This window comes from Mytilus californianus, unplaced genomic scaffold, assembly GCF_021869535.1.
Source record: "Mytilus californianus isolate M0D057914Y unplaced genomic scaffold, xbMytCali1.0.p SCAF_9, whole genome shotgun sequence".
NCBI classification, from domain to species: domain Eukaryota; kingdom Metazoa; phylum Mollusca; class Bivalvia; order Mytilida; family Mytilidae; genus Mytilus; species Mytilus californianus.
The window spans coordinates 52,285,913-52,313,699 of record NW_026262745.1 but is presented as its reverse complement, the minus strand read 5'-3'; the positions used below and the strand labels follow the sequence as shown (position 1 = coordinate 52,313,699).

Here is a 27,787-nt window from a genome sequence, read left to right as displayed (position 1 = left end):
TTCATATGATGCATTTGCCATATATCATAGCAAAATCTGCAGGTTGTTATATGTTATGTATTTCATATACATAAAGACTGTGTAAACATTGTAATAATTACTTTTAACATATTAACATACTTTTAAATATTGACATCATCGGCACGAAAAACACATTGTCCATAACGTACATTCTACGTGTACTCAGTTTAGTTTCATTTGCATATGATCATATTTTCTTTTATCATTCATTCCTTTTATTTACGTGCACATCATAATGGTAGTTCTTAGGTGACATTATTTTACTTGTGGTCTCATATTAAAAAAAATATCTCTACACTAATTGTGCTCTTATAATACTTAACAAGTAAACGATATAAGTATAAACTTACGCGTACAATATTCGTGCAACGGTGCGTGCTTCAGAAAAATGTGTAAATCGTTCGTTCGAGATCAAAATTGTGGGAATGAACCTTAAAAGAGTTCAAAAGAATTGAAATAACGATAATGGTGGCTTATAATTGCTTACATCCACTTCATTTGATACCTGTAGGGTAGTTGTCGCATTGATAATCATATCTCCTTATCTTTATGTTGTACAAATCATTTCAAATTGGTTGAATGGTTAAGATCCCATTAATTTAATAGCTTTCCGAACATTTTAACCCTGTCTATCACAACTCGTTCACGTTGTAAGTCTCTCTAAATTAATGTATCAAAGATGTGCATCAAAACATTTTAACATATTATATCTGCTGTTTTAATTTTTATCACATTGTAGGGGGGCTGCTCCTACGAAGACTTAATTGTCTTAAAACAGGAATAACACTTACTTCCTTTTATGTTTTCTATTCAAACATGTTGACTTTCATTTAAAAACGAAAACTGGATATGTGACAGTACGACAATTAGTATCTTAGATATTAAGAAACAAATGTAAATGTATGTTGAAAGGGAACGAACGTGTGTATTACATAGAGGATAGACACAGACCGGAAGTTGGACTTTTAACGCAAGTTAAAAAGGTTCGAAATGAATTCCATAAACCGTAGCGATGGATAAACAAAACGACTGCGTGAGTTACATCTCGTTTAGAAAGAGAAATCGTTCTTACCTATTCGCATGTCGTTCTTTCAAGGATTTGATGCTTATAACAAAATGGAAGCTCTTTCTGTCCCTAGTAAATTGACTCAGTCCGAAACGGCCATTTTATTTTCAACAAACGTAAATTTTTATGACTTCAAGAGTTTATCTATCAGATATCTTCCTGGTAGTTATTAAGAACGGTCTAGACATTTCTTTTGTAAAACCAGTATTCAGCAATCTCTGTTCATACAATTCAGTCATGTGCTACTGTGGATTCGTTATTATTTGTGGGCACCATTTGCGTTGGTTTTGAGCGTATGGGACAAATACTAAGTAGATTGTTTAATGAAGTAAAAAAAGGCCTGTATACAAACTTTTGCAAAACTACGATGTAAAATATCCACGTAAATACAGTTTGTCTTTACTCCACGAAAATTGATACCACGAATGTGAATAAATCCATAGTATGTTCATTGGTGGCCTTGGGCTAGTTTTTGCTCGTTGTCGGGTTATTGTCTCTTCGACGCATTCCCCGTTTTCATTCTCAATTTATTTACAGTTACCTACCATTCCAATTGTCTGAACATTACTTTTTTTACCGCAATACATAAGATCTTACATTGACTAAAATACTTAACATGACTTATGTATCTATTATATGTCTTTTAAATCTGGTCTAATCAAATTGATTTTAAATATAGTTCAGAATCCTTTTAACAGAGCTTTTCGTGTATCTTTTTTAAAAACCATGGTGCGAACAGCATCATTTTGATCGCATACTTTAATTTTTGTTTAGTCAGAATAAAGGCTTCTTGTGTAGTTTTAAGACAGACAGTATACAATATAATCTACATGCATACTCCATAAACGAGATGCTTTGCAATATCAGACATATGATGTAAATTTACTAGCTCTACATGTCCGTTAATAAGTAATTGTTTTGCATATAAAACCACTCTATAAAATCTTTTAGATAATGGAAATGATTTCATTTCTCGAATTCTGTTTAAACTCTGATCGTGCCACTCCTTTTTTCATCTAATGCAAAGAAGTATGTTTTCACATTTCAATACTTACCTAGTAATTACAAAGAATTAAGTATAGCTTAAAACCGAGCGATTCAAAAACAATAAAAATAAAGGTAATAAATCAACTTGTCGAAGCTAAATACATGACGTAGATTGTCAGTCGTCCATACTCTAAGATATGTTTTTCAATCTGCAGATAATTTTTTTTTTATGAAAATTTTAGCAATTATTAAGTCATTTGAAGTAGTGTGCATTATAAAAATCCATATGTTATATTTAAGTTAATTCATTTGTAATATTCTATATATCATTAAGTTATGGATCGTTGAATTGGTTGTTTGTTTCAATAATTATTTAATACGGTTAAATAATTGAATTGTTGGTAGGTATAAGTGTGTTTAGTTTGCACAGTATTTATTTTTCATGATTTTCTATTTTTTTTTTATAATTACATGTATACAAAATGTATGTATTGGCTTTTCTTTATTTTTGAAAAATACCCTTGCTGTAACTAGTTTCTTTGAGCGTTACTACATTTTTGAAAACGACCAAGTGGTTTGTAAAAGATATAACCCTAAACCAATGATACCTCCTTAAAATACATGGACCTTGCGTATAGATCACATTGGAAATCTATTTAACCCCTTGTATGGTTTTAACACTATGTTAACAGTTCAAAATTGGTTTTCATATAACTAATGAAAATTAATGATATACATATTCAAAGTTGATTTCTACTACGATGACGAGGAAGTGAATGACGATGTGGATGGTCTTCTCATAGCGTATTCAAACCCCGGAAATGAAAACAATCGAGTTGAATTAAAATCAATTAGTCGAGTAAGGAAACACTTTCCTGAAAGTTGGATATGGTTAAATGAAACAATTCCGTGAGTAAATGCTGCTTGCATCAGCTGCATAAATATCTCTCTCTCTCTCTCTCTCTCTCTCTCTCTCTCTGAACAGTTAAATGCGGCTCTTGGTTTAGGTACATACAACAAGTACAAACAGGAGCTGTTGTTATATTTTAATTTGTAGTGTTGTTCTTTCGTTTAATCTAAAATATACATATTTGCTTAGCCTTTGGCTTTCTGTAGCTCTGCTTGATAGCTTTTATTAAAATTTTTGTTTGTTTATATACAAATGTAACTCATGACAAGTTTTCTGACGCGCATTCATAAATCGAAAAAAAAATGTATACTTTACTTTAAAAGTCCTAAAAATGTAAATTTAACTCCTTTAATCTGATGTGTGTTCGAAATGCATTGTCATTGTTTTGTGCCTTTAATTTTTCCTTTTGTAAAGTATGTTTGTTGTAACAAAAGCAACACATTTATGAGGTATGCTAATTATAACAAAAGCAAAAAAGTGAGGTTATGTCAATATAAAAAGTAAAATAACAAAAATACCGAACTCAAAGGAAAATTTTAAACGGAAAGTCCCTGAACAATTGGCAAAAATCAGAATTTTTATAGCTAGTGGTTTTAGGCGCTTGTCCATATAACGCATTTGCCTCATATTATAGCAATATCTGCAGGTTGTTATATGTATTCCACATAAAGACTGTGTACAACATTGTCATCATTACTTCCTATATATTAACACTTTTGAATTTTATAATCATTGGCAATTGGCATGAAAAACACGTTGTCCATATCGTACATTTAATGTGTAACCAGTTAAGTTTCATTTGCATATGATCATATTTTTCTTTTATGACTCATTCCTTTTTATTTACGTGAACATCGTTATGGTTGTTCATGGCTGACATTATTTAACTTGTGGTCTCATATTAAAGAAAACATCGCTACACTAATTATGCTCTTATAATACTTAACAAGTAAGTGGCATTGGTATAAGCTTGTGCGTACAAAATTCGTCCAACGGCGCGTGCTTCATAAATAATGTCTAAAGGGATCGTTCGGGATCACTAATTTGAAAAGGAACATTAAAACAGTTCAAAAGAATTGAAAGAACGATTATGGTGGCATATAATTGCTTTAATTCACTTTATTTGACCCTTGTTGGATAATTGTCGCATTGGCAATCATTTCATATCTCCTTATTTTAATTATTTTCAAATTGGTTAGAGGTTAACATCTTAAAAATTTAATAATCTTTCGAACATTTCAACCCTGTAACTCACAACTCGTTCACGTTGTAAGTCTCTGTAAGTTTATGAAGCAAATATTTGCAGAAAACATTATAACATATTATATTCGCTGTTTAGATTTTTATCACATTGTATGGGACTGCTCCTAACAGGACTTAATTATTCAAATACAGGGATAAAACTAACTTCCTGTTATTTTTCTAGTTAAACATGTTGACTTTCATTTAAAACGAAAACTGGATATGTGACAGTACGACAAATAATATCATAGTCATTTAAATCGAATTCAAATGTATGTTGAAAGGGAAGGCACGTGTGTATTACATGGAGGATGGAGACAGACCAGAAGTTGGACTTTTGCCGCAAATTAAAAAAGTTCGAACTGAATTCCCTGAAACGTGGCTATGGATAAACAAAACGTCAAGTTGAGTCAAATCTCGTTTAGAAAGAGCAATCGTTCTTACCTATACGCATCTTGTTCTTTCAAGGATTTGGACACGATACTGCATTTCAGTTCCATATACATGATATATGTTCATAACAAAATGGATGCTCTTGCTGTCACTAGCTAATTGATTTTAGTCCGAAACGGCCATTTTGATTTTAACATCTAAAATGTTCAAACATAAATATTTACGGCTTCAAGAGTTTATTTATCAGATATCATCTTGATAGTTATTAAGAACGGTGTAGATATTTCGTTTGCAGTAAAAATGTATTGTGCAATCTCTTTTCATACAATTAAATCATGTGCTACTGTGGAATCGTAATCATTTATAGGCACCAATTTTCGTTGATTACGTGCGTATAGGACAACAACTAAGTAAAACAAATTCTAGGCCTGTATACAAACTTCTGCAAAACCATGATATAAAATATCCACGAAAATTAATACCGCAAAAATAAATGAATCCATATTACATCTACCTACCATTCCTTATTTTACCGCAATACATATGATCTTACATTGACTAAAAGACATGAATTATTTATCGATTATATGTCTTTTATGATCTGATCAACTCAAAATGTCCGTCTCAGTTCATAATCATTTTACTAGTCTAAGAGCTCTTCATGTATTTTTGAAAATCACATGTTGCGAACAGCATCATTTTGATAGCATGCTTCAATTTTTGTATACCAGAATAAAGGAATTTGTCATGTAGTCTTAAGACAGTATACAATATAATGTACTTGTATCTTCCATTAATGAGGTGCTTTGCAATTTAAGACATTTAAATGAATGTAATTATACTACTTGCTCTATATGTCCTTAATAAGTAAAGGCTTTGTATATAAAACCACTCTATGCTTACTTTGAAATCTAAATAAAAATAGAAAATGATTTCAGTTCTTCAATTTAGTTAAAAATCTGATCGTACAACTGTTTTCATCTAACACAAAGCAGGTTATTTTCACATTTCAATACTTACCTAGTATAATTGAAGAATATAGTATAGCTTAGTGTCCGTTCAAAAATTCATGTCCTATATTTAACTTTATTTATTTGTGATATTCTATATATCATTAAGTAATGATTCGTTGAATGGGTTGTTTGTTTTAATGATTATTTAAGATTTTTAAATAATAAGACTTTGGGAGGTATAACGTGTGTTAAAATTACACAGTATTTATCTTCTTGGTTTTCAATTTTTTGTTACAATTAAACAAAATGTATATTTTTGGCTTCTTTTCTTTACTTTTGAAAAATACCCTTGATGTACCTTTCAATTGTCATTATTGCATTCCATTCATGATATCAATACACTGTTTTATACAACACTTTGTGAGGAGGTATGTTTAGAGTGGTTGTAACAGTCTAAGCTGATTGATAATTTATGGGAAATAAAATCAAGATAATCAAATAGTATCTTTGAAAAGCGTGAGTTCATTAATGAAAAGGATTACATACACAGTCAAGATAAGTGACCGAATATTTTCTACAGATATAACTCTAAACATATGTGAACCTCCTTAAAATACATAGACGTTGTGCATAAATTGCATTGGAAATCTCTTTAACCCCTTGAATTGTTTTTAACACAATGTAAACATTTTAAATTTGGTTTTTATATACTTAATGAAAATATATAGAAATGCATATTCAAAGTTCATTACTACTACGATGTCTATGAAGTGAGTGCCTCTGTGTATGACGATATGTATCAACTAACACCTGAAATTAATCGTCTTGATTCAAAACCAATGAATCACATAAGGAAACACTTTCCTGAAAGTTGGATATGGCTAAATGAAACAATTCCGTGAGTAACTCCTTGCCACCGATGCAACTAACAAATATCTCTCTCAGAACAGTAAAATGTGGCAGTTGATAAAGATACATATAAAATGTATAAACAGATTTTTTTTCATTTGTAGTTCTGTACTCTGTTTGAATCAAAACATGTCTTTTCCTTTGCTTTTTGCTTTCTGTAGCTTGACTTACAGCTTATATTAAACATTTTAGTTTGCTTATATACATATGTTACTCATGGCTAACGTTTTGACGCACATTTATAAATCGAAATAGAAGCAATGTATACTCGGAACAGTCCTAAATGCTTTAATATGATGTGTGTTCGAACAGGATTGACATTTATGTTGTTATTTAATTTTTCCCTTTGTAAAGTATGTTAGTTATAACAAAAGCAACACTGGTTTTTCCTTCTATAAGGTATGTTAGTTATAACAAATGCAAAAAAGTGAGGTTATGTCAAGATAAAATGAAGGGTTTAAAACAAGGATTGTGTAATGTTATAGTCATATAATTTATAAGATAAAAACGTTTTAGCAATGATACCTAACTCCAAGGAAAATCAAAAAGGGGGACTCAATTATACCTGACAAAATCAAACGTTAGACTATATTAACGATCGCATCGACACGCATCTTCTGAAGAAAATGGTGGGTTAAACCTGGTTTTATAGCAAGTTAAACCTCCCACTTGTATGACATTTATCAATATCTCCGTTATATTGACATAATAGGATGAGCAACCCTAACAGACATAATTGGTTTATGTGACAATAATTGGGATCCAACAGCCAAAAATATGTAAACATTTTGTATATTTTTTTTAAGATCAATTTTACTATTCGCCATTTATGACAACGAGACTTTTCGTGATGCCAACATTACCAACGATCACATCGACTTCTTTAAGGCCCTTATCTATGCAGGAAAAATCTTTAGAACCAATCAAACGTGTCCGAAAGATATTTCCGGAGACTTGGTTGTGGAGTAATTTGACTGTTTCGTGAGTTGATAATACCAAGGGATAGTCCAACTATTGTACTATATTTTATGCTTATTGATATATCTATACTTCACAACGGTAGTATATAGTGAAAATAATATTGATAAACATTTCTGCACTGTATGAAAAATCATTACTTGATTATAATGTTGAACACATGACACACATGTAAAATGACCACTAAATGAATATTATATTTTATAAACGATCAAATAATTTCTGTATCCACTACACTGTTATTTGTATTGCTAAATATATACATAATATAGATTTATCTTGATACGTCTTGTGTGTGAGATATGTCTTATAAGTCTAAAGATTTGGATATCATGGATCCTGCATATGACGATATATTGTTACAGGACCAATGAGTTACCTTCAAACTTCATTTTTGTCTAGAACGATGTTTAGATATGCTAGGAATACACCCTGGTTTCTATTTCCTCCTGACTATCAAGTACAATGCCAAGTGTATATAAGTATACATAAATTATACAAAAAGTATACATAATTTTGTACATACAAATGTAATTCCCGAGCCTATTACAACGTAAATATGTTCTGAATAGTATAAGTCAATATTCTTGTAGACAGTATACATATCTACAGCTTCCTATTTCTTTCAAAATTGAACAAATTAAATGTTCTGAATAGTATAAGTCAATATTCAAAGAGACAATATACCTATCTAATGAAAGGTAAGTTTACCAAGTAGAAATGAGAAAATCTTGAATTAAAGTGAGATGTTATTTAAATGTAAGTATATACGAAACAATTTGAAGCATGTAGCATGTGATGTGAAATGTATAGCATGTGTTGATATCTAAACAATTAGAAAATGTATTTTTTATTGTTTAACTGTTAGTATATTGTGTATTGTTAATCACTCTCAACAGAAATAACTTTAAAATTAATTGTGTTTAAAAGAAAATTGATTTACCTATGATTTTTTTTTAATTATATGATCATTTTTAATAATTATTTAAAATTTGAGAGAAATATCCAACTGGAACTACATTTATTACTACAATTTTTTTCCATTATTTCATATCTGTTTCTTTTATATACTATGAATTATTATTATGTTTCGTGGCACAAATTATAACGTATGATAAGCAAAAGCTTCATGTAGTATTACGAAGTTCAAATTTCCATCGTCAATTTTGTAAAACTCAGAAATATGAATTTCTGTCAATAAACAATGGATTTATAAAAAAAAGTTTAGAATATACGACTAACGGTAGCATATCTAAGAACAAAAATATGAAACATTTATGTGTTGATATTACAGTGACACAGGAAAAACAACAATAAATGTTAAAGTTCCCGATACTATTACTTCATGGGTAGCAACAGCTTTTGCAGTCAATCCAGAGTCTGGACTTGGACTGACAGCCCAACCATCAAACGTATGTTGTTTATTTTTTTCATTATATTTTTTTCCAAACAAACGGCATTTCTTTTTTCTTGAAAATGTGGTTTTGACAAGCATGAAACGTTTTTTTTTAATTTTGCAAATGCTTTGTACTAAGGAATTATGATTTTGGTATCAACTAACATACATTGTACTTCTGTTTCACTTCATATGAAACCAAACAATATTCAATTCAATTAAACAATTTTTTACATTTTCAGAAGTGTGAGGTACGAAATCTAATCATAATTGATTCCGCTTTAAACATGTTAAATGATACAAATTTCAAAATTTTTTTTACAGTTGATTTTTTTTTTGTTATAACGTGTTTTTTAATTACAGTTGAATGTATTCATGCCGTTCTTTATGCAGTTAGTACTACCATATTCAGTTGTACGAGGAGAACTTGTAGTTTTACAGGTCAACGTTCACAACTATTTGGCAAAAAATGAATGGGTATGTATAATCAGAAGTATGCAATTTTCTAATTGTTGATAGAAATCAGATCGCTCCTTGCTTTCCAAATGAGTTATATTTAACTTCTGAGATAAGTTTCTATGATTTATAACAAGGTTAATTGACCAAATAGTTTCTTATGTCATCAGAATAGAGAATATAAACAGGAATGTACTTGATAATTAAATTAAAATGGCCACACATCTAGTGCTTAACAAAAAATATTAAAAAAATCATCAAAGGAAGCAGGAAAATCCAGACGCTCTTTAAGGATGTTCGCTCCTCTTGTTTTTGACTTTTTGTCAGATATTCGGAATCCACTTGTTTTATCCATGTAGTGCAAATAACAATTTTGCCCGCTAACCCTTACTTTTCTTTCATGATTTTATTACATATATTTTAAGAGCTATATTTGAAAATATTATAAAATCCTTGTTATTTTGTCATTGTTTTTGAAAGAAAAAAGATGCCAATGTTAAATATATGAAACATCTAGAGAGAATCATTTCCCGCTAAATTTTCAATGGGTTATATCTTGACAACAAGCACACGGACCCATCATTTTGTTGGCTTTTTTAGTTCCTTTATTTACATACTTTTCATTAATAACAGTCTTTTAAAAAGCTTGTTATTTTGAAACAGAGTAGCGAACAGCCTTAAGTTTACATAAGACACACGTTGGAGCTTGAATCAAAACATTTAGAAGGCCAAATAAAATGCTGGGTTTAAGTGCATTAAACGGGAACGACTAAGGTTATCTGCGCATCCGTTTTTATAGTAATTTAACAGAAAATGAACGTATCAATGATGTGTCATGTAAACTTGAAAGTGCTGACCAAAAAATTAGTTGTGCAAAATGCGTCTAATGCTATATATGGCTTTTCTTTGTAGGTGATTATTGGTTATATAGATCCTCATATATTAAAATACTTATACATGCTTGCTTTTTAAAGTTTTAGATTTGAGCGTTTCTGATGAAGGTCAACTACGAAAAGCACTTCGGACGCATAAAATTTTTAAAAAAGTGTTATTTTTATCTTTTAGATATAAATATGAGTGTCATAACATTAGTTGTGACACGCTTGCCTCAAGTGAATAAAAACTTTAATTTATAAAATAGGCGTTCAGTTCAGTTGTGTCTTGAGTTTTGTTTTAAGTTAGAGTACAATTCTTGGCATATCTTTCTCGACATTTAAAGAAAAAAAGTGATCACAAGATAAAATATACCAGAATATGTTTTCATACCATCTTGTATGATGATATCCCTTTGAAATTTTATATTGGAAGCCAGCTTTAACTCAGATGATAGTATTATCTTAGGCAAAGATGTATTCAAATTTGTATTATGTTGTAAAAAATCAGTTGTTGCGTGAAATATTGATTGGCTTATTTCCATAGTCAAATGCAATAATGTTCCTTCTCAGTTTAAAAAAACACTACAGTTCTATGTCAATCATCATTATGATTGTTTTGTAGGTTTTAGTGATATTAGAGCAAAATAATGCTATGCAAAATGAGATAACTTACAGCTCTGGAGTTAGGAAAAGAATGCATGCTAAAGTAGGCAGATGGATTAAGGTGAGTTTTTTTCTTAACGTTACTTTATCAAAAACAGTTTAACCTTAACTTGGTTTCCTTTTGGTACAATCCCTGTTTCCTGTTGATGACGCAATCAGTTAAGTGTGGGTTAAAATGTCTCTCTGTTGGATTTTATATATAAGGAGGCACGCAAATTGCACCTCATTATCTTTGTTGTTCATAATCACTGCAAATATAAATTTTACATTAAATGGGAACACTTTGTTTTAGATAAAAAAAGAATTTCAATCAATCTGTCGAGAAGAAATTTAAGATTTACATATATTTAATCGAAAACGTTTTGTCTTGCATCATAATGATATCTTTAATTTGCAAAATATTTAGTAGTCTTTGGCTTCTATTAATGATTATACTTTAATGTTTGACAGAAGGAAATGATTAGTGATAATTTAAAACTGCTCCCGTACAGGATATAATAATTTTTTTCTGAATATTACGACAAATGTTTAAATTAAAATGTAGCTTTATATTCCATGTATTCGTTATATGCACACAATGTTTGGATTGAAATAATGTTTAGTAACAACACATATTGAAAATCAAAAGAAAAACTAATATACAAACAACTTTGTCCATGTTGCCTGACTGTGATAGCAGTATTCAGATATAAAATTAAATGGTGACAAATGGTCGAAAATGTAAACCTATTTTAATTGTGATTCTTTGAAACTAATAACTATCCAAAAAGAATGATTTTTTTCTCAAAGTTTAAATGACTTGATTTAATAAATTGTTCCCGGTAACTTTATGATAAATATAACGCTTGTTATAACGTAGTCATTTAAGTCACGGAAAATGAATGAAATATAATGGATTATAGCAATGTTGTATATAATCATATGATTTGACAAAAAACAGCTTTAATGATGATGTATAACATTTAAATGCATTGTTCTTACTAGATATTTTCAATCGTGATATTTTTTTCAGTTGCGGAAGGGAGGAATTGGCTCGGCCTTCTTCCCAATTGTCCCAATTGAAGTTGGGCAATTAAAGATTTCAGTTACTGCCAGAACAGCATCTGCGTCTGATGCCGTAGAGAAGAATCTTCTTGTAGAGGTATAATAAATGTATATTAATTTTGGGAATAAGCAATCTGTAACTGTTATATATGATCAAAATATGATTTAATTCAAATGTATAGTATATGAATGCTGTCTACTCATTGGTAGACCGAAACGATAAAGGAGTATGGCCACGAAGTGCCGATATTGGCCCTGTGAAGCGACAAAAAATAAAAGAGAAATAAGGTGGATCCTTTATAGCTAAAACATATCTACGTTTATCGTTATTTGTTATTATAGTATAAAATATTTTTATTGTGACGTCATTAATGTGACGTAATACCCGGAATCAAACCGGAACGCTCAAAATGTCCAAATTATCAAAGAATTTCACACTTCCTGGTTAAATTTCGCATTGGCCACAGGCCTCGACCAAAGTAATTTTACTCTTATTTTGATTGTTTGACACTTTGACTCAGTTTGCAACAATATTAAGCGTGGTCGAGGCTTGTGGCCACATCGAAAATTTAACTTTGGCTAACATTTAGTAACAAGCAAATTCTGATTCAACGCCGCCATTTCCGAACTACGATAGATTCTGTGACGGAAAATAACTGTACCAAGAAATTGTACAATTGCTATAAATAGAATAAATTCTATAATTTATTATTTTCTTATTTATAACAAACAAAAAAGAAGAAAATGGAATAACAAGTCTTTGTTTTTAGCTTCGTTAACAGCCGATCTGGCGAGGTTTTTAAACACGGATAGATACGTCCTAACAACTGTTTTTATTAGAAAACAAGCCAATTAAATTGGTGGAAATAAAAATCATGAATTTGCAAATTATTCCTCATTGCCTCTAGACTCTGGTATCTAGGTGTTTACCCTTGTTTTACTTCCAATGTTGACATTCTTTTACTTTAAATACCTGAACACGCCTACTTCATGCAAAACCCATCTGTAGCTAAGGGGTTTAATTGAACTTCACATGAATATGGATTTAATGAAGTCGAATTATACACTTGCAAGTGAATAATTCATTAGCGATGTTTTTTCGCTTATTTTGACAAAACTGAACCAGACTGGCTGCTAAAAGCGAATTATTATTTCACTATTTCACTTTCATTAATGATTGAACAAATAAAAAATCTTTTTTTATATATCTCGTAGCTAATGCCCCTTTAACGAGAACACGAATCATAAAATAATAAAAGCATTTGTTTCTTTAAAACGTAATTGATAGAAACATGCACAAGTCGGATATATTTTATTGAATATAGCTAAATCGCTAAATGAAATCGTCCACAATGGACAACTGAGAATGAGTATTCTGTCAAATGTTTGAGTTTTTAAAACTAGGCAGTGGCTATTTTGTCGTCTTTTATTAAAATATCTTAATTAAAACAAGCAAACTAGCATATTTCGATAGCAATGACTATATTGTCGGCGCCGGCAATACAGTGAATTTGTTATTTTGTCGGTTCTTTGTAAAGAGTGAATTTTAATATTTACTTTTGAAAAACACTACGAAAATGTGCATTGTCAACATAAAAGAATCAAATTATTATTCGACATATAGTTGAATAAGATAATGTCACAATATTTGATATACATAAAATCGTTTAAAAACATTTATGAATCCAAGTGAAAATAAGAATTTGTAAAAAGGAATAAAAATAAAAACTATTGAGCATCCATTTGTAGCAATGAAATCATATCAAAACATGTAGTTGAAATTACTTCTAAAATCAGTCTAATGCTACATGTATGCATAAGAATAAAATCTCAGATTTTTAAACACTGCTGTAAAAAAAAATGAAAGAAAAAAAAATTTTATTGCATTAAACATTGTTAGAAATATTTAAAAAAAATTATACTAGGAGTGATCCCATATCCCATTATAAAAATTACAAAGTAAATTTCATCAACCAGAGATAATTTATATCAATTAAGCTAGGTTTCTAGCATATCGATTTGATAAAAACGTTATACAGTCTAGAAAAATCAATAATATAGCTTCAAAATCAAAAATGTTTAAATTAAATTTGATTTGAAATAATAGTCAGTTTTAAATTGCATATCTGTAAACAATTTTTTTTACTGGCATGTTGGCTTCCCCTTACCGAGAGTTGGCAAAATAGCATATTTTCAATTTTGGTATCGCCGGCAAAATAGCCTCTGCATTTAAACTATTACTTTACCTAGTAAACAAGTTCTGGGAAAATATAAAAAAGGATTCATTGAACCATTTGAAAGAATTATATTTCAATTTTTACAGATGACTACATATTTCATGCGCTTTAAGAACAATTAGAGATAGCAGTACTATGTAATGTGGTCAGTGACGTATGAATGGCAGTATTATATGAAACTATTGTTCATTCAAGTGTTTAATTCTGAATGTTGCTTTAAGAGTAAGCATGTAATCCTCCGGAATGAGAATGATGTTTATGAGTGCACGTGTGGTTATGGTGTCTGGTGACTTTTGTACAATTATAATGTGTTCTATGATTATTGAAGTACATTTAATACTATGTATTGTTTATACACAATGTTTATCTTTATCTGTGCTTCATCTTTTACTTCTTTACTAGAAAATAAACTTTTCTGTGGTTAGGTGAATCACGCTTTTCTTTCCATATACAAATAAGATGATGTGGTGTGATCAACTATCCTCGTACTTTTTTACGACTCTACTTCGCTCGCCAAGATATTTTACAGCTTTCAATCTAAATTCCTTCTGCCAAAAAGAAGACATTCATTGTTTATCTTTTAAAATCCTTTATTACTTTTAATTTAATCTATGCTATAGAATTATGTTTGTTTACATAGTCTTTACAATTTCTATTTCGTGAATATCAATACAGAAAACGAGTATTTGGGCCACTTATACGATATTTAATTAAAACGCTTTTTGCAGCTAAGACCTTAATATTAGTAAGTTTCTGTTAATAGAGTTAAAAAAAATCAAGATATATAGACGAGATTCAAGAAATATCTTGTAAAAAAATTCTTGTGGTAAAAAGATGATAAAGTTGCTAGAACGTTAATGAAAACAATTTTAACGTTACACGCAAATGGCTAACATACCATTGTAACTTGGTCTTTTCTGACGCCCTGGAAAATTATACAAACACAATTACAAGTCTGATGGTTTTCGTTTTATGAACTACACTAGTTAGTGATCCTTCTGCAGTAATTTCGTCAATTTCTGAGACAGGGCCGTTTTTAACCCTTCGTGGCCCTACTCCTTTTCCCGTACAGTCTGTTGGAAAGATATTTCTTTTTTAAGTTCTTTTCTGTTTTTATTGCAACAATCTGCTTCGTATAGTATATTTACAGGTTTATCCCTCTTCCCATTAAGTTGATCCCTAATACGTTATGGAATGCAATCTAAGTGGATTTTGAAAGGGAAAGTGCAAGTTTCCTTTATACCTTTGTTTCTATTCCATTATTTTGCTTGAAATTCAGGGTTTTAACAGGGGGAAATAAAATCATCTTACATGCCTTCATTTGGGAATTTATCCGCTGCTTACATGAAATCCATGTGTAGTTTTTTGAACATTTGTATGTTTGAAATCTATATTGTACTATATAGTATTAATGTATGGACTTTTTTATATTGGCCCTGTAACATGCCCGAGGTTTTAATAATGGCCAAGGATGGTTGTAATGGCCCCGAGGCAGCGCCGAGGGCCATAACAACTGTCCGAGGCCATTATTAATACCAAGGGCATGTTACAGGGCCAATATGAAAAAGTCCATATATTGATACTTTTATTAACTAACTAAGGCAACTTCATTCAAGAACAGTCTTCGAGTCTCGGATCCAAATACAGCTAACCACGAATCTATCACAGGACCAATACAAAAAAAAAGCCAGTTCATAACACTTTTATTACCGTAAATGGTTTTAATTCTTCGATTAAACAAAGAGTAAGAATCTTACCGTGAAGAAGATACCGGAATTCATAGCTGCATGAACTTGTCATTTAGCATTCACGATGGATTTTTGGTCAACATTGTCAGATGTAATTTCTGATTTCTCATCCAAGTACTTTATTTTATGCTATTACAATTCATTTCATCTAGCAAATTAAAAGTAGCTGGGAAGAATAAATCAGACAGTTTTACTATTCTTACTCTGAGTAGTCTGCGTTCTGATAATTGATCAACGGAAATGAAACAGAGATAATAATCGGAAGTCGTACTCGAAAAAGGCTGTGTAATATTTCCGTTTCAAGTCGTTACAAAACACTGAACATCATTTAAACTTTTTTTTTATGATATTAAGTTAAAAAAAATTTGAAAAAAGTTGTCACTTATTTGAAGAAATAAACGACATTTTGATTTAATCGATGTCCCGTTTCATCTGTTCATAATGCATGGCTGTGATTTCGTAATGCATGACTGAGATTTCGTAATGCATGGCTGTAGCAATTTCTCCGTTCATAATGACCAGTTGTCGACATTTTCTTTTTATAAAGCATAGGCATTTCTATACATATTGTAGTAAGTTGGTAAATAAATATGGATAACCTGCCGGTCTTCTTAAATTATTACTCATATTACTGACAATGAATAAAATTAACACATAAAATCTTGCAGCCTTCTGGGACACCTCAGGAATATAACATTCCTGTACTGATTGACTTGAAGACTGTTGGTACATTTAATAAAACAGTAAACATTACCTTCCCGGCCAATACTACTGCAGGGTCTAGGCGTGTGACAGCATCTGTGATAGGTAAGTAACAAAGAAGGATGTCAGAACAATAATAATAAAAGAGATATTAAAATTGGAAAACAATATTCCAATGAATCTTTGCCATCTATGTAATGTTGTTTGTTACCAATGGTACTCACAATCTTTATATCTGCAAAAATCATAGATCATGTAGATATATACAAAGGTTTTATTGTTTTTGGAAGTACCTGGCGAATCTGTTTTACAATGACAGCGGTATACTACTGTTGCCTTTTTTTGATGATGAAGATTGAATTACACAATGTATGGTTACGATTTATTCAAAAACACCTGGATATAGCATACCAAACACTATATAGTGAAATATACTCCTTAGATCATTTATGGTACTAGCATTCTAATAATTGAAATAAATAACGTGACATAAACTAAAAACTCTAGCCTAACTTTGTGAAATATTTTCAGCTTTGTGTCTTATTATGTATTAGAAAAAACAAAACCTTGGAATTTAATAGTGTAGGTAGTACATTTATTGTTCATGCTTTCAGGTGATTTGATGGGACCTTCAATTAATGGTTTAGAGAAATTGATTAAAATGCCTTATGGTTGTGGAGAGCAAAACATGTTAAATTTTGCACCAAATATTTTTGTACGAAGATATTTGAATGTCACAAATAATCTAAAATCTAATATGGATTCTAAATCAAAAGAGTATATGATCAAAGGTAAGAGTATATGGTAAAAGGCAAAGTATGTTTAAATGTATAACTATGTTGAATTGTATTCGAGTCGAAGATAAAACAAGGAAAAGATACAAAATCTGAAATTGAAGTGACGAGGAAAAAAATAAAATATATCCAGTCCAATGAAATTGAACGTGAAACGTTCGTAGATACAAAATCAGTATAATTAACAAATCTTAGCTATGGTATTCCATAAGAAGTTATGGATCAGGAGACATATTTCATGAGACGGAAATCAGTGACATAATATAGAACTAACGTAATAAGTGAGAATTCGCATGGCGGTTGATGCATGCATATCAGGACACGCTTGTCCTGACGACGCTCCCGCTACTATTGCTTTTCCCTCAGTTTTTGTTTGTAACCTTAAATTTGTCTCTTCCTTATCGATTAACGAGATTTTTACATAGGCAAACTAATTTCGCCTCAAAATATACCGACTTTCGTTTAACAAAACTACCAATATGAGGAAAACAGTAACGAAATTCGCTCATTAACACACTTAGTCTGTGTATAGTTTTACATATTTAAGTACATTGTTGCATTTATTCATTTCATAATGCTTCAAAATTTAAATTTAGGATATCAAAGAGAGCTGACTTACCAACATGATGATGGGTCCTTCAGTGCTTTTGGAAACAGCGATAAATCTGGTACTACATGGTAAGCTGTAAAAAAGTACAATATTACGAATGATAAACGGAAAGCCTGACACACGGTGCTTCAACTCCTGTTTAGCATGACAAACATTGTCACCAGAATGAATTCGCCGTTTCAGAATCTAATGCATTTTGGTAATATATTTAAAAGTGTACACCAAAACGTCGTGATTGGTTAAAAACGTCCTTTACAATGGAAATTCAACCAATGACGTGATGTTATTTTCATTTTGGGGTACGAACAATACAAATAACCCATAGTCCTTTAGATTCTGAAACGGCCAATTGGATCAATTAAAATAAATAACAAACCAATAATTTGCAGAAATGGAAAGTCAATCAGTATGAAACAAATACAAAACCAATAATTCGCAGAAATGGAAAGTCAATCAGTATGAAACAAATACAAACCTAATAATTCGCAGAAATGGAAAGTCAATCAGTATGAAACAAATACAAACCTAATAATTCGCAGAAATGGAAAGTCAATCAGTATGAAACAAATGCAAAACCAATAATTCGCAGAAATGGAAAGTCAATCAGTATGAAACAAATACAAACCTAATAATTCGCAGAAATGGATAGTCAATCAGCATGAAACAAATAACAAACCAATAATTCGCAGAAATGGAAAGTCAATCAATATGAAACAAATACAAAACCAATAGTTCGCAGATATGGAAAATCAATCAATATGTAACAAATAACAAACCAATAATTCGCAGAAATGGAAAGTCAATCAATATGAAACAAATAACAAACCAATAATTCGCAGAAATGGAAAGTCAATCAATATGAAACAAATAACAAACCAATAATTCGCAGAAATGGAAAGTCAATCAGTATGAAACAAATACAAAACCAATAATTCGCAGAAATGGAAAGTCAATCAATATGTAACAAATAACAAACCAATAATTCGCAGAAATGGAAAGTCAATCAATATGAAACAAATAACAAACCAATAATTCGCAGAAATGGAAAGTCCATCAGCAAATATTACAGTAAAAAATAATGTTGCTAGAAAATCAAAATAAAATACTACTGTGATTTCTTATTAATCATAACAATGTTGATCCGGATATTAAAAAAAGATATATAGTTCTGCTTGATCATCATATTTCATAATGACAAGTTATTAAATTTTTTTTAGGCTTACTGCATTTGTCGTTAAATCGTTTGCTCAAGCATCTGATGATATATTCATTGACGACAAATTATTTCATAAAGCACTAGATTGGCTTGTGTTACAACAAAATGAAATTGGAACATTTAAAGAACCTGGGAAAGTTTTACATAAAGCTATGCAGGTATGTTGACCGTACAATATTTTTTTTGCATGCCAGTCACTCTATTCACCTCTTTCATTGTTCAATGATAATGTTGCTGCTATCGATTTATTACTGTAAGATGATTATTGTAATCAATCATCAATATCCAGTTAATATAATCAACAAGACAGGACCATTTTTGGCATATCGTATCAACCAAGAAATGTACATGTCGTAAGTTAGGTGTTGGAGCAGATTGTATGTTACGACACATTAAGGGATAGTTGAAGAATACGACAACTGAGAACAAACTTATTTTTTCTGTCATATATAGTTTGTATCCCGAATAACAGAAAATCTATATTTTTTTGTATGCCTATCCTTTTATTTTTAAATACAGTTTAAGATTCAATTTCATATCTCCTCGTATGTCGATTTGATGAAAAAAATACATTTTCAAACTGATTAAATATATGTACATGTGTTATCAAGTTGATAAATTCTAAACCATGCATAAAATTTGATTGAACACAAGATGAATGTGATAATATTACATATGTTTCAGGGTGGATCAGCGGCAGGCGAGAGATCTTTAACAGCATTTGTACTGATTGCAATGAAGGAAGCAGACGTCATTCAAGGGGTAAGATAAACAAACTTAGAAAAAATAGAAAATAAAAAAGTATGGATAAAAGGAGATATTTGATATACACCAATGAAACAGCATGATAAAACAAAAAAGGATCAAGGCATCACCATACATTCTTTCAATATAAAAACCATAAATGCAACTTTTCCATATAATTATCAACAATGATTAATTATTCGTTTTTGTTTATATGTTTTTTAACTGAAATCCTAATATTTTTTTTGTATGTGCTCCCAGCATAGAAAACTGCAGCTTAAATATATAAATTATAATAATATGTATTATCAACATGATGATAACACATGATTGATTAGTGAAAGATATTTCACAACGGCTTGGCATAACACTTCATATCATATGTTGAATAAGGTATGTGTGCATAGTTTTAAAGACAAAAAAGTGTTTATGACCACATTTCTACGGTGACCTATAGTTGTTAATTTCTATGTCATTTGGTCTCTTGTGGAGAGTTGTCTCATTGGCAATCATACCACATCTTCTTATTTTTATAGTCAATAACATTTAAGAAATTAAAAGTCGACAATTTATTTTAAGCTGCCATCTTTAGTAAAATAAATACACTACATGGTATTCAAATGTGTTTCTTAATATAGAAACCTAAAAATTCTGATTATCAGCAAACACCTAATTCATGTTGAATAAAAACGACAATCGTAGTCATAAAGTCAAAATTATTATTGTGAGTCAAAGAGATGTATAAGAATATTCTTTGTCTATTAACTGTAATGATATCTATGCATTTATTTTTTAGGCCAGCGACCGAACTGCAAGATCTGTCAAACGGGCAACAACCTACCTTGAGGGAGAGGTAGACAGGTTGATTGACACTTACGAAATGGCAATAGTATCGTATGCTCTGAAACTTGTGAACAGTCCAAAGGCAATCATCATATTAGACAGACTAAAAATGTTAGCTGTAGACGAAGGTACTATTTCTTCCAAATAAATTAAAAAAGTAATGCGAAATTTATTGAAACCAAAATCCACATCACTCACATCTCTAAATTTGAACATTTAGTTGTTGGTGCTCAAAAACTTAGATTGGAAATCCAAAATATTGCGATGGAGGAACCTGTTATTCATAACATTGCAACAGGACGTCAAAATAGCTATGCAATGCGCATTGATATGACGACTTTAGAAATAAACTAAATGCATATCTTGTTGTTGACTGAAAATTCTAAAATATCAATGTTTATCATTATCTCATGTGTCATTTTAGTAACAAAAAAAAAGTTGGAGAAGTAGTGTTAAACTCCGGTAAAGGAACCACTAAATTTAAAAGCTTCAAGATAGTGGTTTTTATAGTTAATGTATCTGAAATCTGGAATGAATTAATTTACAGCACGTTTGTCTTATTAGTCTTAAATCAAATGTTTGCTTTTTGTAGATGGTACTAGGTACTGGAAACATAATGCTAAAGAGTCCAACGAACAAAAGTATTTAGATTGGAATCCTCCACACAGTCAGTCAAATGCTATAGATATTGAACTGACTTCATATATTCTTATGAACTATGCAATGAACAATGATGTCGACAATGGTTTACCAGTACTACGGTGGTTGACTTCACAACGAAATCCTAATGGTGGATTTTCATCAACACAAGTAAGGAAACGGTTTTATTTTATTTATAATTTACGCCACTTTCAGCTTTATTGGATTTTTTTCGTGACAGTCAATTTTTTAAGTGGAGGAAGCCGGAGTGCGTGGAGAGAATCAAGGACCTTCTGCAGTAATACTAGCAATCTTAATGTACTATGATAAGAGTCGAGCACACCTGCGACGTCGAACTCACAACCTCAGTGTTGACAGGCTAGTGATAAAGTAATTGAACTACTTAGACCATGCGACAACCGAGGCACCCGGTAGTAATAAAAGAAAGAATTATTGATTAGTAATGTTATGTCGATATTATATAGATTTGGCTATATCACTTATGTTCCTTTTTGATCATATATCTCATGTGTTTAAGGTATTTAAACATCCAAGGATTTCAAATGTTTTGATGTCAGCGCTTTGGACGCACGAAATTTATCGAAGTGTTTTTTTTTTCGTTTAAAGAGTTAATGTGTTAAGTTAACATTGATTTATAATCATGCAGTATCATGAATATTCAGTGAACACAATACTTACCATATTTTCCCACCGTCGTTGTTTTTAGTATATGACAGTAACTGCACAGATTGTGTTACCTGTTTTATGTGTATAGCCATCCTCTTCCTTTAATGAGTTTTAGGGTGATCTTTTGAATATGAGTGTATCGCAGTCTTCAATGTTTGAATTTGATAATGTTAAAAAAGGTGTTTATAATCTGTTTACCAGGGAATGGTTCCATTATAACAGATGAATTTATCTGTCTTAGCATGCTTAAATATATATTACAGGACACAATTATTGCATTACAAGCTTTAGCAGAATTTGCTGGGGAGATATACTCCGCTGACTTCAACATGGAAATAACTATAAAAAGCCTACAGGGTGAAAAATTTGAAGATACACATATCATTACTCGAGATAATGCCCTAGTGCTAAAAGCATTTGAGGTAAGTTTGAACATTCATATTATCATTGTGAAAACCAATTCTATTTTGTCGAATTATAGTATTCATCTTATTTAAGGTTGAGAATCATGTAAAGTTTATCTTAATTCGTTATCACTGAAAGTTGAAGAGCACCAACATGTCTCAATATCAATTCATTGTGTTGTTATGTTTGTGATTTTTTTTATTTACTTTTGATATTTTCATTCAGATTCCAACTGGAGTAAAAGAACTAACAGTATTTGCAAAGGGAAAAGGAGTTTCTTTAGCGGAGGTAAGAATACAATAGAAAATGATCCCTGAATTCAATAAATAAATTCCGTTTATAATAACCTTACAACATGCATTGAAACAATAAATGGAATATTCAAATTAGGTGGACAGTACAAAATACCACAAAAATATCCAACAGCAAAAGAACAACAATGATCTAAAACGAATAACATTATACAGGCACAAGATCATAATCCTAATTTAAAATGTATAGAACCGAATTGAAATTACAGGAAATTAAATGAGTTATATTTTCTTTACATTGATTTGTACAAGAAAAACTATTTCGTCATATCAGATCTAAATCACATTATGAAAAAACAACGTTTGTAGAACTTTTTTTTCTTTCACAAATAAACAAGAAACTAGATAACAGTTGGTATGCACAGGCCTCAATAATATGTTCAGTAAGAAAACGCTATCATTCAATCATTTCTAATTAAATATTTACAAATGTTATACGCCATTTAACTGTAAAAAAAAAACGAAAATTATTAATTAAAGGCTATTTGTTTTACTCTTCAGTAATGATAAAATTAGGAATGGTTTTTATTCAGGAAAAGTGTATTAAAATGTACAGTCGTGTTGAATTGAAAAAGATCAAAATACATACAGAAACAAATTGGAAAAACATTTTGACGAAAAGTGCCATGAAAAGTACCAAATTTTATATGAAATGTCAGATAACTACATTAAAATATTTGTGTTTCAGGTTGCTGTGTATTTCTACACTGCTGATGACATTAAAACTTCAGCATTTGATATAAATACAACAATATCAGAAGAAACAACAAAAGGATTAAGGCTACAAGTGTGTGGAAGGTATGATATAATTATTTGAAATGCATTGGTCAAAGTTGTATGTAATTCTAATGGTTAGAAATTCTAACAATATTCCAAGTAAAATTTTATATCTAGCTAGTTTAACAAATGCTCAAAGAGAAGTGCCATGAAAAAAAACCCGAAATGTTTTCCATCATTCCATAAACAAAACAAGTTATTCTATAACAAATTAATCTTTACCTAGCAGAGTCGTAAATCAAGAATTACAGAACCCAAAATGCAAGAGTTGTTGGTGAATGCAAACCAAAGTGACTACAGAAAACCGCCTTACCCGTCTAAGATTAACTTTGCCTATTGCAGATGCGAACTTATTTTAAGCTCTATCACTGGAATTTGGATAAGAAACTTAGCCCATCAAATTTAATTTGTCTGGGTAGCAATATTATAGCGACAGTAAATTCATTAAAACCTGAAAAATGTCCCCCCCCCCCCCCCCCCCCCGGGTGTTCGTTTTAAAGAAAAGAAATAAAAAACCTTGAAAGTGAATGTTTTCAAATACACACAGTTCATTGAAGAAAATTGACAGAAAAAGTGAACTATAAAAATTATTGATATGGTTGGGAAAATAACATTTTTGTTGAATCTTGCTTTAAATGTTGATTAAAAAATTGAAAAATTTGAGAAATAATTCAATGCCCATTTGTTTTTAATTTACAGATGGCGTAGAGATGGCGAAACCGGAATGTCTATAATGGAAATTGGAATACCATCAGGAATGACACCAGATTATGACTCGCTTGATTTTTCATTAGCTCCAGAGTATAAACGAAAAGAAGAATTATTTAGAAAGCTAGTATTGTATTTTGACAAGGTATGTTTACAATAAGCAAATGGAATACATATATCTTATCAAGCTAAATTTATGAACACCATAAAAAAGAATGCGTCCAAAAAATAATTGACAAATACAGATTCAATAAAAGACATGTTTCTTTTAAATATGACTGATGTACAAATGATAGAGTCTGAACTCGGTACTCTCATATATACCCTAAAGAAATTTCTTAGATTTTGATTTTTAGAAGATTCTCCAAAATTTTATTTGTTCTTGTTGCTTACCTAAGATGGTCCGAGAACACAGTAATCGTCCCTTGATTTTCGTTGTACCGTCCATTGATTTTCCTTGTCTACAAATATAGTCCCTAGTGTGGACAGTGTGTTACTTGCCATTGTTTTATACCTCTTCCAAATGTATTTCTTCATGTTTTATGTCTCAAATAGCAAGTAGGGGGATGAAGTTACACTGTAAAAAAATTTGGGTGATGTTAAAGTAAAGTAGTGATTTGGTCAAGCTGAAAAAGGTTAAAAATTAGCACTTTGGAAGCTGTCAAAAGATTTCAAGACCCCCTTAACATGAAATTGTCCAAATTTTGAGTTAGAGCCGATGAAGTTTTCTATAATTTTGATATATTTTGTCCCAAAAATAGTACAACACACTGTAAAAAATATCATTGAGAAAGCGCAGGTGGGTTTTTTTTTATTTTCATTTATTGTCTAAAAGAAATGCACTAAGAAATAACTGTGTACTCGGACCAGATCATAAAAAAGACCTTGATGAATGATTGAACTGATACCATTTATCTACTTCTCCATAATAACATTTTTTTATACAATTGTATCATTTTAGTTTGATGCCAAAGAACAATGTGTGTCGCTACATATTGTACGAACTGATCGAGTGGCAGAGCTGCAACCATCCCCTGTCAGAATATATGACTATTATGAGCCGAGTAAGTTTTATTCTTTTGAATGATATATATCTTTTCAATGTGAAATCGAGCGGTGGGTGATGGATGCATAGCAGGAGACGCTTACCGTGTCGACTCAACCAGTCTTGCATGCGATTCCCTCACATTTTATGTGTTACCTTTATTTGTCTCTATATCGATCGCTTCAATTTCCCCAATCTATGTTAAAAAATTTACTCCACAGTTTTTTGGTTTTTTTTATCCTTTTTGAGACAAGCTTGTGTCACATGTTTAAATTTGGTTTGTCCAATATGAAAAACATGTAAATAAAAATTCCAATAGCTAGAGATATCTTCAAAGTTTCATATCTTACTAAGTAATATAGTGATGTTATAAAAAGCAAAAATGATTTTCATGCGCAAAACAAGTGTTTATGGAATAAAAAAACAACTTGAAAAAAAACCCAACCAAAACTGTTTATGACCAACTTTATCTGATAAAGTAATAATAGAACATTGCCATTTACATAATTTTCAGAACTCGAAATTGACAAACACAACGTATCCTTCAAACTATGCTTATACTGAAGCACAGATATCTGCATATTAAATACTCTTACTGCAGTTTGAGAAGTCATAATATCTATTTTGTGTGTATACAAAAGTAATCATATTCTGAGTTTTGTAGTTATCACGTTGTGTGTTTAGTATGGATTTCGTAGTTACAGCGTATGTAAAGAGGACTAATTCAACAAACTTGTTTTAGTTTTTTTTTCTATTTTTTGGAGGTGGTTTCATTTTTTAGGGATCAAAGATAAGATATACTGTCTTCTTTTTCAGGTAAACAAAAGACTACATTTTATTCATCAAAATTATTGGAAAGTTCTACTTTATGTGATGTGTGTGGTAAGGAATGTTTCTGCAAAGAGAAATAAGAAGATACTGATATGCGTTAGTCATTGATATAGAATGTTATGTTACATTTTGAAGCACTATAATGATTTAGATACGTTTGTTGTTTTATTTTTATGTTAGTGTAAAAAATATTCAAATACTAAAGGACATTACATCTTGTACATTTAACGAATTGAAATCTGACATAAACAGGTAGCGCTTATATAATCTGTCTCCTGGTCATGTTAGATTTAATTATCAGGATTGAAAAAAAAAAAACATGCCTTGATATATTATAAATATATTAGGAATGACAACTACATTTTATTATCAGCATAAAAAATATAATATTAGTTTAAAAAGTTGAATACTAGTGAGTATATCAAAATTCATTTTCATGTCATTTTGTGATTTTACACAACAAAGCAGCTGATATGTATGTGTATATTCAGTAAGACTTCAATGTGCCTAAAACGTACCCAATAATCAATTGAACATATCTTACATAATTTAGTTAATTTTCTATTCTTTCTTAATATGTTTGAACGACATCTAAAATAAAGCAATCCATTCCTCCGAACAAAATCATATGTTTACGTGGTAACTTTAACGCAAATAAGTAAACTAAACAATTGTAAAAACGGTTTATATAGTGTTGTAAGATAGTATCAAAACCGTCTATTTTTTGGTATATCATCGAATAGTCAAAATTTGTGAGAATACTGAGAAATGTGTGTACGTTTGAATGTAAATTGTATTTTGTTGTATGTGATGTGTGTTAAAACAATTGATATAAACAATACTTACATAATGTTATAGCATTTTATAAATTTTGAATTCTACGTGCCTTTTGTAATAAATTTCATGTATGATACAATTTGTTGTTTTCTTTTCAATTATCGAAAGAATAGACAGTTCAGGCTTTGATAGATGTAATGGTAAGATATTCTCCACCTGTTTTTTTCTTCTATTATTTTAGATATATAGATAAACCCCGAGTCAGAAATATGGCAGTTGTCTTTTCACTTATTCCGTTGATGTAAAGCATTTGATTTTGTCATATTTTATGGACTTCCCCGGTCTGAATTTGCCTATGAGTTCGGTATTGTTGTTATACTTTATCATTAAGTCACCAAAGCTGACGTAGTAAAGTGATTTCGTCATACATATTTTACATGACGTCGGTCACATACGGAATCTTGTATGGATTACCGCGTAAAAAGTTCATTACAAAGTGGAAGACGATACATCTGTACCAAGGTGACAACCATCAGTCAATGAACAACATGAGACCATGACAAAAAAAACAACGAAAAGACGTACAAGTCTTCCTTACACAAAACAAAATTAAACACTTAGCAACACGAACCATACAAAAAACGACAACAGAAACTGCAACGTGTTTTGTTTGAGTTCGAGCGTCCATATGGACTGGCATTCTTCAAAACATAATGTCTGGTGAATTCTTTTTCCATACACAGGGCAAGAGGCTCGGTTGCCGAGTAGTCTAAGTAGTTCAACTACTGTATCACTAGCCTGTCAACACTGAACTAGGTTG

The 27,787-nt window shown here is 30.6% G+C and overlaps 1 protein-coding gene across 5 annotated transcripts in view; it reads left to right on the top strand.

Annotated features, from left to right (window-relative positions):
* Positions 1-27,106, top strand: part of LOC127714100 (CD109 antigen-like) — a 62,632-nt gene extending 35,526 nt beyond the window's left edge. For 3 of the 5 annotated variants that reach the window (XM_052220060.1, XM_052220056.1, XM_052220057.1), the window contains 17 exons: positions 8,754-8,871; positions 9,219-9,332; positions 10,809-10,910; positions 11,862-11,990; positions 16,547-16,685; positions 17,195-17,371; positions 17,971-18,052; positions 19,202-19,358; positions 19,885-19,962; positions 20,741-20,915; positions 21,380-21,597; positions 22,377-22,535; positions 22,744-22,806; positions 23,518-23,627; positions 24,306-24,459; positions 25,276-25,378; positions 26,176-27,106. In XM_052220060.1, coding sequence (XP_052076020.1) covers positions 8,754-8,871; positions 9,219-9,332; positions 10,809-10,910; positions 11,862-11,990; positions 16,547-16,685; positions 17,195-17,371; positions 17,971-18,052; positions 19,202-19,358; positions 19,885-19,962; positions 20,741-20,915; positions 21,380-21,597; positions 22,377-22,535; positions 22,744-22,806; positions 23,518-23,627; positions 24,306-24,459; positions 25,276-25,378; positions 26,176-26,270 — 2,173 coding nt within the window. In that variant the 3' untranslated portion in view covers positions 26,271-27,106. Of the gene's footprint in view, positions 1-2,820; positions 2,984-6,316; positions 6,471-8,753; positions 8,872-9,218; positions 9,333-10,808; positions 10,911-11,861; positions 11,991-16,546; positions 16,686-17,194; positions 17,372-17,970; positions 18,053-19,201; positions 19,359-19,884; positions 19,963-20,740; positions 20,916-21,379; positions 21,598-22,376; positions 22,536-22,743; positions 22,807-23,517; positions 23,628-24,305; positions 24,460-25,275; positions 25,379-26,175 lie in introns of all 5 variants that reach the window. The other 2 variants (XM_052220061.1, XM_052220059.1) reach the window with 2 other exon arrangements.
* Positions 27,107-27,787: the final 681 nt, after the last annotated feature.